We start from the raw sequence: 12,456 nt of genomic DNA, 5'->3' as shown, positions 1-12,456 counted from the left end.
GACTATAGTTGCCATCAGCTCTAGCCAATATGGCCCAATAATGAGAACTATTCTGTCATTCCAATGTCATGTGTAGGGGACCAGCTTCCAATCCTTGCTGCATGTGGATGTTCAGAGAACCCAAAAGGATGGAAAGGTAGCCCTAGGAATAAGTCACTTTTGACAGGGAAAAGCCTTCTGAATAAGCAGGGAAATACAGAAGTGTGTTGAAAAAACCCTGAAAATTACAGAGTTCATGTGCACTGACCTTATGGTGTTTTAGAAAGTTGCCAGGAGGGAGCAGTATGCAAGTGCAAATCCTCAGAAAGTCTTGGGTGAGCATACAAATGAAGAAAAGCAACTGGGATGATAACTTCCCTTCAGCAAGGGGCATAGTGGAACATGGGCTTGGGGAATGGATGTCCTTAGGTATACAACAGATGACCACACACTCAGAAAGGAGAGATGTAGTAGTGATGGGTGACTTCAACTATCCTGATAGTTGCTGGAATTCAAACTCTGCCAAATCCTCAAGTTCTAGCAAATTCCTCACTTGCCTTGGAGACAGTTTCATTGTCCAAAAGGTGGGAGAGGCAACAAGGGGGCCAGCTATTTTGGATCTGATCCTAACCAACAAGGATGACTTGGTTAATGGAGTGCAAGGGGTGGGATCATTAGGTGGAAGTGACCATGTTCCCCTGGAGTTTGTTATACAACAGAAAGGAGAAGTCAGGCATAGTCAGACATGCCTTCTAGATTTTAGGAGAGCAGATTTTAGTAAACTTAGAGAAATACTGGGGATGATCCCATGGTCAGGAATACTAAAAGATAAGGGAGTTCAAGACGAATGGGGCTTTCTCAAAAGGGAGATACTGAAGGCACAATTTCAAACAGTTCCAATGAGGAAGAAAAATGGGAGATGTCTCAAGAAACCAGGATGGATGACTAAGGAACTTTCAACTGAGCTAACTTTTAAACAGAGCATGTATAAGAAATGGGAAAATGGGGAAATCACCAAAGAGGAATTCAAACAAATAGCAAGCACATGTAGGGGTAAAGTCAGAAAAGCTAAAGCACAGAATTAACTCAGGCTTGCTAGAGAGGTTAAGAACAACAAAAAGGGCTTTTTTGGATATGTCCACAGCAAAAGGAAGAAGAAGGAAATGGTAGGGCCACTGTGTGGAGAAGATGAAAAATGACAACAGAAGACAGATAAAAGGCAGAATTAATCAACAGCTTCTTTGCCTCAGTGTTCTCAGAAAAGGAAAAGGGTGCTCAGCCTGAGGATAATGGAGCAGAATAGGGGAATTTCAGCACAGAATAAGTAAAGAGTTAGTCGAGGAATACCTTGTTAATCTAAATGAATTTAAGTCTCCGGGACCAGATGAACTACATCCAAGGGTATTAAAGGAACTGGCAAATGTAATATCGGAGCCATTGGCAATAATTTTTGAGAACTCCTGGAGAACAGGAGAAGTCCCAGCAGACTGGAGGAGGGCAAACGTTGTCCCCATCTTCAAAAGGGGGAAAAAAGAGGATCCCAACAATTATCGTCCAGTTAGCCTGACATCAATACCAGGAAAGATTCTAGGGCAGATAATTAAAAAGAGAGTCTGTGAACATCTAGAAAGCAATGCCATAAACACAAAAAGTCAACATGAGTTTCAGAGAAAGAAATCACGCCAGACAAACCTGATCTCTTTTTTTGATAAAATTACCAGCTTGTTAGATGAAGGGAATGATGTGGATATAATATATCTTGATTTCAGTAAGGCCTTTGACAAAGTTCCCCATGATATTCCTGCAAACAAGCTTGTAAAATGTGGGCTAGACAAGGCAACTGATACATGGATTTGTAATTGGTTGACTGGCTGAAGCCAAAGGGTGCTCAACAATGGCACATTTCATCCTGGAGAGAAGTGACCAGTGGGGTCCCACAGGGCTCTGTCCTGGGCCCAGTGCTATTCAACATCTTTATCAATGACTTGGAGGACAAAACTGGTGGCATACTTATCAAATTTGCAGATGACACCAAACTAGGGGGAGTAGCTAAGACCCTAGAGGACAGGATCAAGATTCAAAATGACCTGAATAGACTAGAAAGCTGGGCCAAAGTTAACAAAATGAAATTCAACACGGAGAAATGTAAGGTATTGCACTTAGGGCGGAAAAATGAAATGCACAGATATAGGATGGGCGACACCTGGCTGAATGAAACGACATGTGAAAAGGATCTGGGAGTCCAAGTAGACCACAAGTTGAACATGAGTTAACAGTGCGACGCAGCAGCTAAAAAGGCCAATGCAATTTTAGGCTGCATCAACAAAATATAGTGTATAGATCAAGGGAAATAATAGTGCCACTATATTCTGCTCTGGTCAGGCCCCACCTGAAATATTGTGTCCAGTTCTGGGCACCACAATTTCAAAAGGATGTGGAGAAACTGGAGCATGACCAAAGGAGAGCGACTAAAATGGTGAAGGGTCTGGAAGTCATGCCCTACGAGGAACGACTTAGGGAGCTGGGGATGTTTAGCCTGGAGAAGAGAAGGTTAAGAGGTGATATGATAGCCCTGTTGAAATATTTGAAGGGATGTCATATTGAGGATGGAGCAAGCTTGTTTTCTGCTGCTCCAGAGACTAGGACCCGGAACAATGGATGCAAGCTACAAGAAAAGGGATTCCACCTCAACATCGGGAAGAACTTCTTGACAGTAAGGGCTGTCCGACAGTGGAACACACTCCCTCGGAGTTTAGTGGAATCTCCCTCCTTGGAGGTCTTTAAACAGAGGCTGGATGGCCATCTGTCAGGAATGCTTTGATTTGGATTTCCTGAATGGCAGGGGGGTTGGACTGGAGGGCCCTTGCGGTCTCTTCCAACTCTATGTTTCTATGATTCTACATCCTCCCATCTCATTTCCCCATCACCTTCTGAAGTTAAAAGGAGTCACAGTTTAGTGGATCATAGGTGAAGGCACTAGATGGGCTTCTGAGAAGTGAAGCTAATCCCCTCTCTGCTGCCCCCCCCCCACTCACTATACATTTACACAGGTACCTATTTCTGTCTATGAATCAGCAGCTACAAAGGAAATCAGGTTATATGCAACATTCCAGAAAGGGCTCCAATTAATTAATTCATCAGTTTTTGAAGATATTCATTCTGTCCAAATGCCAAGTGTTTACTTGCGGTGCTTTTAAATATGACCTTCATGAGGGATGTTCCTTTAATCCCATCAAGGAAGTTGTGGGTAAAGCAACAAGCTCAAAATTATCATACAGTATCTGGTATCTCAGGCCAAATATTCCTGATTACATGGTTGGAATATTTCTGTTTTTTAAAGAAGGGATTTCACATTCTACACTTTCATACTGAAGGCAACATGGGATCAGTAACAAAATGGCAAATTTGACTCTTGTGGGAATGTGACAGCAGGGAGAAATCTTCAAAGGCAGTCTGGAAACTTGAAAAGCTCTTTAAAAATTAAGCGTATGACAGATATTGAATTGGTCAGTTCCCACGGTCAAATGTCTACTTTATCTATCACAACAAAGAGACATTCCTGGGGTTTTGTACTGTAGGTATCAAATAACCCGAGAAGAAATTTATTTCCCTTCTGCAACGTATACATCATATATATATATATATATATATATATATATATATATATAGAGAGAGAGAGAGAGAGAGAGAGAGAGAGAGAAATATTATACACCCATACACACATGCACACCATTGTGTGAAGTGGAAATGCATACTTCTCACCACTAGATGCTGCTATAACACTTTTAGAAATCATGACATTCTGTAATGATAAAGAGATTAAATGATAGGTTTGAAAGTCTGTACTTGCAGGACAGCTCTCCTTTACCAGCTCTCTGGTTACAACTGACAGGAATTGCTCCAGTATAACCAGTGTTTCTAAGATCATTTAAAAGAAGGTTGTGTTAAGAGAAGGATGAAGCTTGTTATAGAAGACTAAAGGCTCTCTAGCCTCTTCTCTGTGCACTTACTAAGCAAAACTAAAAGAGGGTCAAAGGTCTTCTCTATCAGGTGAGGCCTTCCCTATTAAAGAGAAGTAACCTCAGAGTATGGTTCACTTTCTGCCGTTCACCTTTGCAGGCTGGATAATAAGAGATGTGGAACAAATGTTCTGTAGTGCGAAAAACCCTAGTGTTTCCAAACTTTGCAACTCACCAAGTTTCACAAGCAATAGACAGAGCATTTTGCAGTCTGTATTATTCCACTAGCTCAAGGGAGAATTTTGGAATATAGTTTTGAATGAAGAATTTAGCTTTGCTGAAAACTTTAATTTGCAAGCAAGGTGAAGGAAGCAGGCAAACGCACATTTCAGGCTCATGTGGACAATACCTGATAAAACCATAAGGCAATCTTATCAGGAAGAAAAATAATTTTTACTGTACGGTCCTATATCTGTCTACTTGGCAGGTGACCTCATTGAATTCCCAGGTAAGCAACTATAGAACTGCAGCTTTAGTCATCGCAGACTGGGGTTAGATTCAGTCTTTCACAGCAATTTTCTTTATGTCAGCACTGGCTCAAACACAATGAAACTGTAAAGACTGATTAAAAACACCTGTCTATTGAATTTATATAAAGAATCGAGGTTGCGGAATCCAAACTTTCTGGACTTTCAAACTTTTAAACCAATATTTATCTATTTTAGGTTGTTGGCATATTAAGTAGATCCAAGGACAATTTTTTTCTTCTCCAGACCCACAATGGGTCACAGTGCCCTTACTTCTGAAAGAAAACTTGAAGATGCTCAGACATTTTTCTTATTTTTATTTTGTTTTCTTTTATTTATTTTTGAGCAAAATAAGACTCTGCAGGGAGTGCAATGGAGGCTTGGGATCACAAAATCAGGAGGGGTGGTTGTGCATGTTGCTCACTTCTGATCTGGATCACATGCACGATTATAGTAGTTTGATTCTGCTTTATCTATTATGGCTCCATCTGATGGAATCCTGGGGTTTGTAGTTTTGTGAGGCATTAAAGGAGCACTCTGGCTGGGGCTTCTAAGTGCCTCTTGTTCAAGTGCCAGTCCCAGTCTACAGGATAGAACCACAGCAATTATAGTGGAATCGTTTGGCTGTAACTGTGTCATGTGAAAGCATTTCTGATTTATTTATATACAAAACCTTTGTCTTAACAGCTTGTATCAAATTTAAAGTATCAGGGCACACATTTTAGATTTCCAGTAAGCAAACTTCTGTAATATTGCAGAATACGTTAAGCTCTGCCCATGAAGACTCAAATAAATATGGAATAACCTGGTGCTCAGGGGCACTACTGGACTCTTCATAGGTGCAAAAAGGTTTGTCTCATGCCTTTATCTGAGCAGGTGAGTGGCATTTGGAGATTTTTTTGAAAGAGATGTTGGAGATGAGATTAAAATGCTCTGGTTCAAAGCAAACAGATCTGGGATACTGCAAAGCCATTCACACACTCACTCTTTCCTGGCTTAAGGAGACAACATGTGAAAGGGATCTAGGAGTCCAAGTAGACCACAAGTTGAACATGAGTCAACAGTGCAATGTGGCAGCTAACAAGGCCAATGCGATTTTAGGCTACGTCAATAGAAGTATAGTGTCTAGATCAAGGGAAGTAATAGTGCCACTATATTCTGCTCTGGTCAGGCCCCACCTGGAATATTGTGTCCAGTTCTGGGCACCACAATTCAAAAAGGACATTGAGAAACTGGAGCGTGTCCAAAGGAGGGTGACTAAAATGGTGAAGAGTCTGGAAACCATGCCCTATGAGGAACGCCTTAGGGAGCTGGGGATGTTTAGCCTGGAGAAAAGAAGGTTAAGAGGTGATATGATAGCCCTGTTTAAATATTTGAAGGGATGTCATATTGAGGAGGGAGCAAGCTTGTTTTCGGCTGCTCCAGAGACTAGGACCCGGAGCAATGGATGCAAGCTCCAGGAAAAGAGATTCCACCTCAACACTAGGAGGAACTTCCTGACAGTAAGGGCTGTTCGACAGTGGAACAAACTCCCTCAGAGTGTAGTGGAGTCTCCCTCCTTGGAAGTCTTCAAACGGAGGCTGGATGGCCATCTGTCGGGGATGCTTTGACTTGGATTTCCTGCATGGCAGGGGGTTGGACTGGATGGCCCTTGCGGTCTTTTCCAACTCTATGATTCTATGATTCTTTCCACTCCTCCTGCCCTCCCCTCCTCCTCTGCTTCAGGCTCTTTCCCCATGTGGATGGCAATGGAGCAAATCAGGTGAAAGCAATAGTGCAGCACATGTATACGTATACAATAAACATGTATATATAGATATAGATATATATGCTTTTGTACTGTAATAATTGTAAGCCTATAATGAAAAAATTCAGACCTTTGCTTCCTATCATACCCATGCAGCCGGCTTATCAGAGGTGCATCCAAATCCACCTTAAACAGTAGGAAGTAGGTTCTTACTAGAGACAGCTCATCAACCTCGGGGGCCAGAGGAGGGCCCCTTGTGACAGGGGCAGCAGGTTTGGGAGAGGGGGTGGGTGATGTGCAGCCGCTGTTGGGCATGTCCCCCTCGTCCATATTACTGAAGACTGCAAGACCCATGTCGTCTCCCTGGATGTCATCCAGTGTCTCGGTGAAAGCCGCCAGCAATGCTTCATTCTCGCTGTCTATAATCTGGGAGAAGAAGTCAGAAGAATGTGAGAGGGAAAGAGAGAGACGATGGGAAAGAGAGAGGGAGGGAGAGGGAGAGGGAGAAGGAGAGAGAGAGAGAGAGAGAGAGATGTAAGCAGTTTTTTGTAACATTTTCTGTTTTTATACACTTAATTATGTCATCCTTTGAATGGATCGATACATTTCATTCAGTCAAAGAGTAAGATGAGACTGCTTCTCAAAAAAGACCAGCACATAAGTTATCATGTTCAGGAAATGTATGTAGCATAGCATGTTGGTGCTACACAGGTATATCAGAGGCTGGAGGAGTTACTTTACTTTTAGCAGGTTTTAGCTTCCAGAAGGAGTTTTCAGCATGGCTACTGGTCATGCTGACCAGAGGTCTGTGAGAGTTATAGTCCAAAAAGTACTTCCCAAACTTTGGCATTTGTGTGTATGTTCTCCAGATCATTCCAAAACAAAACAAAACAACAACAACAACAACAAAAACCCTAAAAACTAAAAAGCTAAAATGAAAAAAAAAATCAAAAGAAAGCTGTTAACCGCTACAATAGTAAAACAATATGGGGCAAAGGATGGTCTGTAGGCGGCATGTGGTCTCCCGAAGTCAAAAACATTTTTGGTAGTGTTTTTAATATGGGTCACTGGAATTCTATATGGCAATTGCATACTATGTAGCACTGTAACAATGTTGCTATGCAGTGTATTCTGACGTGACCCACTCCAAGCTCAACTTACTGGCAAGCAGCCACTAGGATCAACTGGGATCCATTCCTGTTAAGAAGCAACTACCTTACATTCCCACCCCCTCTGGTGAAGACTTCAGTTGAAAAGTACCATTTCAGCCTGTCATTGTCTAAACCAAAGAATTTCTAAGGTGTTGCAGATTGGGGTGCTGCAAAACAACCTCTGCAGCACTCGCCCGGTCGGAAGGCATGTTGAGAACAGGCAGCCCAAGATACTCTTTGGGGTCTTGTCACAACTGCTTTTCTCATGGGAGAACACCACAGATGCTTTTTTCCAGCACTTTGATCTGCAGCACTTCAAAAACCCTTTGTTTGGGGTGCTGACTGCATGAAAAGTTAGGCTTTGAGGGCCATGTATGTCATGAACAAGCATAAACTGGAATCCAGCCTATGATCTTGTGAACAGGATGCCAGTCAGGAATTGAAAACTTCCCAGCCACTTCATGTGTGTATGTGTGTGTCAAGAAATAAATACAGTACATATCAGTGAGGGGGCTGTGGTGGGAAACATTGCTCTCCAAGGTCTCCTGGGAGTAGAGTTGCTATGTCAGAGGACTAAACAGACCCTGAGATTTCAGGGTCATAATCAGGGACCTACAGATCATATTTTATGATGTCACAGGGAGTGAAGCCTGGTGATGTCATTAAACATGATGCATGAAATATCAACCACAGTTGCACAGAGTAAGCCATTCATTTTTTTAAAAACAAACAAACAAAACAAAACTACACACCCTGCACCTAGTTGGTGTTTTACATGTAGGTAAGTTCCCTTATACATGTAGTTGTACAGTGTGTCCGCCCCATAAGCGGGTTTGTCATCCATGGCTTTAACCTTATGCGGAAGGCAAGCCCTGGATATTACAATGGTGTGTGTGGCTATGGCACGTGCTGCCATTGAAACAAATGGGACTTTAGGTCCCACTTTTTGCCATATGTAGGGGAGTCCGGAACAGATCCCTTGCATTTACAAAGGGCTCACTGTACTTTTTTGGCCATGGTATAAGATTCAGTTCACAGTTGTACAGTATAATCAAATTTTGTATGCAAATTAATCCCTGCCATCCAGATGACTATGTGCTGCAATGAAGAGCAACCATTAAAGTATTCATTTAGTTCTTCACTCACAATTGTAATTGTTGCACATGCATTGCATATTCTTTTACTGTGTGTGACTACTCATCAGTGCCCTCAATATGATTCACTGGGATTGTGGAAGCAGCAACCACATTTGCATATACACTACCAATTGCACAATGTCTGTGTGCAGCAGAAGGGTGGTGTAGCAACAACCACCATGTAACTTTGTGAGTGTAGATTTATACTATGTATACACAGTGTAGGATCACAACTTAAATCTAAATAATAATAACAATCTATGTACACACACACACTTTCCAAGGCAGCCCACCACCCTGAGATTCCTCCCCCTTGCATTGAGAACTGGAGAAGCAGATGCAAACCCTGAGATATGGGAATCCTATCTGGGAGGCCAATTTACCCTCCTAACCCCTAACAGTTGCCCACTCCTTCACAAAACCTTTATTGGTTAAACACAAAGGCAGAGTCTTTGGAAAGTTATTTTTCAGAAGAATAAATATAATGACATGCTAAAGCTGCTCCTAACTGAGCGAGAGAAGGATGACTGGTTCAGACAACTACTGCTCAGTTATGCATGGTTTCAGCATGTCATGATATTCCCAGATTCTTAAAAATAACTCTCCAAGATCTGCAAGGTCCATCAGATTAGAAAGTAAAGAAAGCATGGAGGATAGGTAAAATGGTAGATGTTCAATCTATGTCTGGTTACATCCTCCCACTTACCAACTTAACACTGTTATTGGAAGCAGGCTCCATGGCTTGAACATGTCACTTTGGCCTATCACATTCTCATTTTGAATGGGTATCCATTTTTTAAAAAAAAATTGGGATAACTGTATGTTGTGGTTGACATTTTACTGCAATATGGAAGTTGTAGTTCCTTTGCCTAATTCAGCTCTGAATGCAGTGTACATGAATGTCACTGTGCAGTCTTTGCAAACATTATTATTTCTGTGTTATGGGCCAGGGCCATCTTGCTGACCCACTTTCTCTCTGGATGACTGTATCCAGGGGGCAGAAAAAGGCATTCAGTGCCTATCATAACATTTGTAGAGGATTATTTGAATCCATACATGTTTTGGATGTCATAGATGTCAATAACACAGGAGCTGTATCTAATGGCCTCCATCAGACTATCAAGGTCTAGAAAATTCTGCAAAGTTCAGCCTCTAAATATGATGAGTGGGGAGAAATTCTCTTATCTTCAATAAGAAAGTCAATGTGGTGTAGCAGTTTGAGTATTGGACTATGACTTTGGAGACCAGGGTTCGAATCCCATTTAAACTCACTGGGTGACTTTGGGTGAGTCATACTCTCTCAGCCTCAGAGGATAGTGATGGCAAATCTGCTTGGAAGAAATCTGCCAAGAAAACCCCATGATAGGTTCACCTGAGAGTCACCATGAATCAGAAACTACTTGAAGGCACACAACAACAATCTCCAATAAATGTCCTCCTTCTGCCTTTGCTAATGTCCCTGTGTTACACCAGTCTCCCTGTCTTCTGGCAAGTTGGTCCTCAGCTGGGCACAGTTTGAACATCATTCAAAAAGGCATGAGGAGCTTTAGCAGATTCATCCATCCATGAACATTATTTCTACAACAAACGGATTTAATTTGCAGTTGCAGTCACCCAGGTTCACAGAGGTGAGTTTTATTTCTTCATGAATTGAAAACTGCATTCCTATATATGTACATGTCTGTTTCAGGAAAAGAGCTTATGCTGAAAGGATTATGCTGGAAGTATGACTTAGTACTGGTGTCATAAAAAGAAACATAAATTAAAAAACCCACTGTTTCAAGACAGCAGCTTCTGTCTTCACTTTAGACATTCCCCATTTTCTCTGATTCTGTCCTTTTTTTTTATAGCCCAACATTATGCATGTTTCTCTAGAGGTACATTCAACTGATTCAGAGTAAGTACACAATAAGATCACAGTCTTAAATATACGTCAACTAAGATACATGACATACTGAATAATGAGTTCCACTTTGATTAGTACAATAATCAACAAAGGTTGCAATCCTAAACACACTAAGACCTGTTAAACTCAGTGGGATTTATTTCTAATTAAGCATCATCAAGATCACAGTACACAGCTTTGATCTCTGAATAAAATTTATTCTACCGTTAATTGGTAGGTCTGAAATTGAAGGATATAAACTCGGTATAGACTGAATGGATTGTAGCTTAGTCTTTGTTCTGCTAAATCATGGCTTTTCTTTTCAGTTTGTACTGAAATTTAACAAGCATTGCAAATTCTTCAGCTAAAGCACTCTTCAGTTATAAAATCTAGAAGTAACTAAATTGCTCATTTGAAATTAGTTTAAATGCTTTAAAATCCCAATTTGATTGCAAGATTTATGCATGCACTTAATGCTCTTCCACTGATGTCAGGAGGACTGAATAGTTTTTTAATCCCAGAACTTCCTCAACCTGAGTTTTAATACAATGACTAAAATCAATCTGAAATGCACAGGTGCATCATCATACAAGTAACCTCCAATATGGTTTGCTTTCTTCGTGGCAATGACATTGTAAAGATTATGGTAGACAACTGGCCTCACCCAGACTCCATACACATAAAAGAAAAAATATGTGACTCTGAGCATCAAAGAAAAAAAGAGAGGATAGAGTGTGACTACAGGAAAACTCACAAATCTTGAGAATGATGTGCACATATAAGATTCTTGACATCGTCTAATTACCTTGAAGAAATCTTACAAAGATGGATGCCAGATGTTCATGCCTTAGCAGATGAACCTCTATGCACTAGCCCAAACCACACCACCTCACAGCATAGCCGATTAATCCATGCTATCTAGATGACTGTGTGCTGCAATGAGGCACAATCAGCAAAATACTGGCAAAATTCCTGGTACAGTTTTGCAGAATACCTTTGATGATTTAAGTCACTATCAAAACATACTACCACTGCAATGGCCCTAAGGTCACTGGAACCCACTATAAATTTCTAGGAAACCAAGCAGAATTGCCCAACCAATTCTGAATGTTATCTAACTGGAACGTGTATGTATTAAGGGTTGCAACTACTGTTTATACACACCAATCAACCTACTTCCTAAATAGCAGCCATGCAGGTATCCGAACAGTAATGAAGTATACCATCATTCCTGGAAATCCAATGAGAGGATAAAGAAGAATACATTTTATATCAGATTATAGTTAAATTGGTGAGCCAATAGATTTTAACAACCAGCTGCTATAATTTTACAAGCTGAATTAACCATGTGGCTTTTCTAGAGTTCTGACTTGTTGAAGTCCAGCCTTCTCAGCACCTTTAACCTCCCAAAAATTAGATATGGGTCAGGAGTCTAAATGCTAACTGATATGCAGTCATGTAGAATTTAACTTTTGACAATTTATTTCAATATTTATTTGCTGAACTGGCTTTGTAGCATCTAAAGGTATGAAGCAATGTACAGTAGCTATCACAGCAATGTTTGTCCTCAGGTGTGAATAGAAACATTAACAACAACAACAAAAGAACTACATCTTGTTAATGACCATTTTTAGTATGATTCTGAAAAAATGCAAAGACCTGGAAAGCATCAGGTTATAGGAAGCAGAGGAGTGGGACTTGGGGGAAGTTAGCTATTGCTCCAAGTGTATACAGGGAGATGTCAAGCAGGGCCAGATTATCACTGGTTCAATTGCTCTAGATCCTTCATTGGTTTGTAGCCTGTTGGTGTAGTGGACTGAGTATTGGACTAAGACTCTGGAGACCAGGGTTTGATTCACAGCTCAGCTATAGAAATTCCCTGAGGCACAGTACAGACCATGGAAAAGGGGTGGTCTGCAGCCACCCCTTTTCTTGACAGGTTGGAGGCAGGGCAGCCTCACCGGCCCCTTTCTCCTTTGCATCACTGGTGCGGTGATGTAGAGGCTGTGCCAGCGAAGCACACAGACAGAAGGAGCTCCATTTCGGAGCTCCTTCCCACGATGCTGAAAGGG

The 12,456-nt window shown here is 41.3% G+C and overlaps 1 protein-coding gene across 7 annotated transcripts in view; it reads right to left on the bottom strand.

Annotated features, from left to right (window-relative positions):
• Window positions 1-12,456, bottom strand: part of PPARGC1B (PPARG coactivator 1 beta) — a 161,402-nt gene that overhangs the window by 28,938 nt on the left and 120,008 nt on the right. For 4 of the 7 annotated variants that reach the window (XR_006102579.1, XM_042455794.1, XM_042455795.1 and 1 more), the window contains exon 3: window positions 6,426-6,638. Coding sequence is in view for 3 of the 7 variants with exons in the window: in XM_042455794.1 (XP_042311728.1) it covers window positions 6,426-6,638 (213 nt within the window). In the remaining 4 variants the exon portion in view is untranslated. Of the gene's footprint in view, window positions 1-1,326; window positions 1,368-6,342; window positions 6,639-12,456 lie in introns of those variants that run through there. The other 3 variants (XM_042455798.1, XM_042455797.1, XM_042455799.1) reach the window with 3 other exon arrangements.

This window comes from Sceloporus undulatus, chromosome 2 (assembly GCF_019175285.1).
Source record: "Sceloporus undulatus isolate JIND9_A2432 ecotype Alabama chromosome 2, SceUnd_v1.1, whole genome shotgun sequence".
NCBI lineage: Eukaryota > Metazoa > Chordata > Lepidosauria > Squamata > Phrynosomatidae > Sceloporus > Sceloporus undulatus.
The sequence above is the reverse complement of the archived record's forward strand: the minus strand, read 5'-3'. Positions and strand labels throughout refer to the sequence as shown.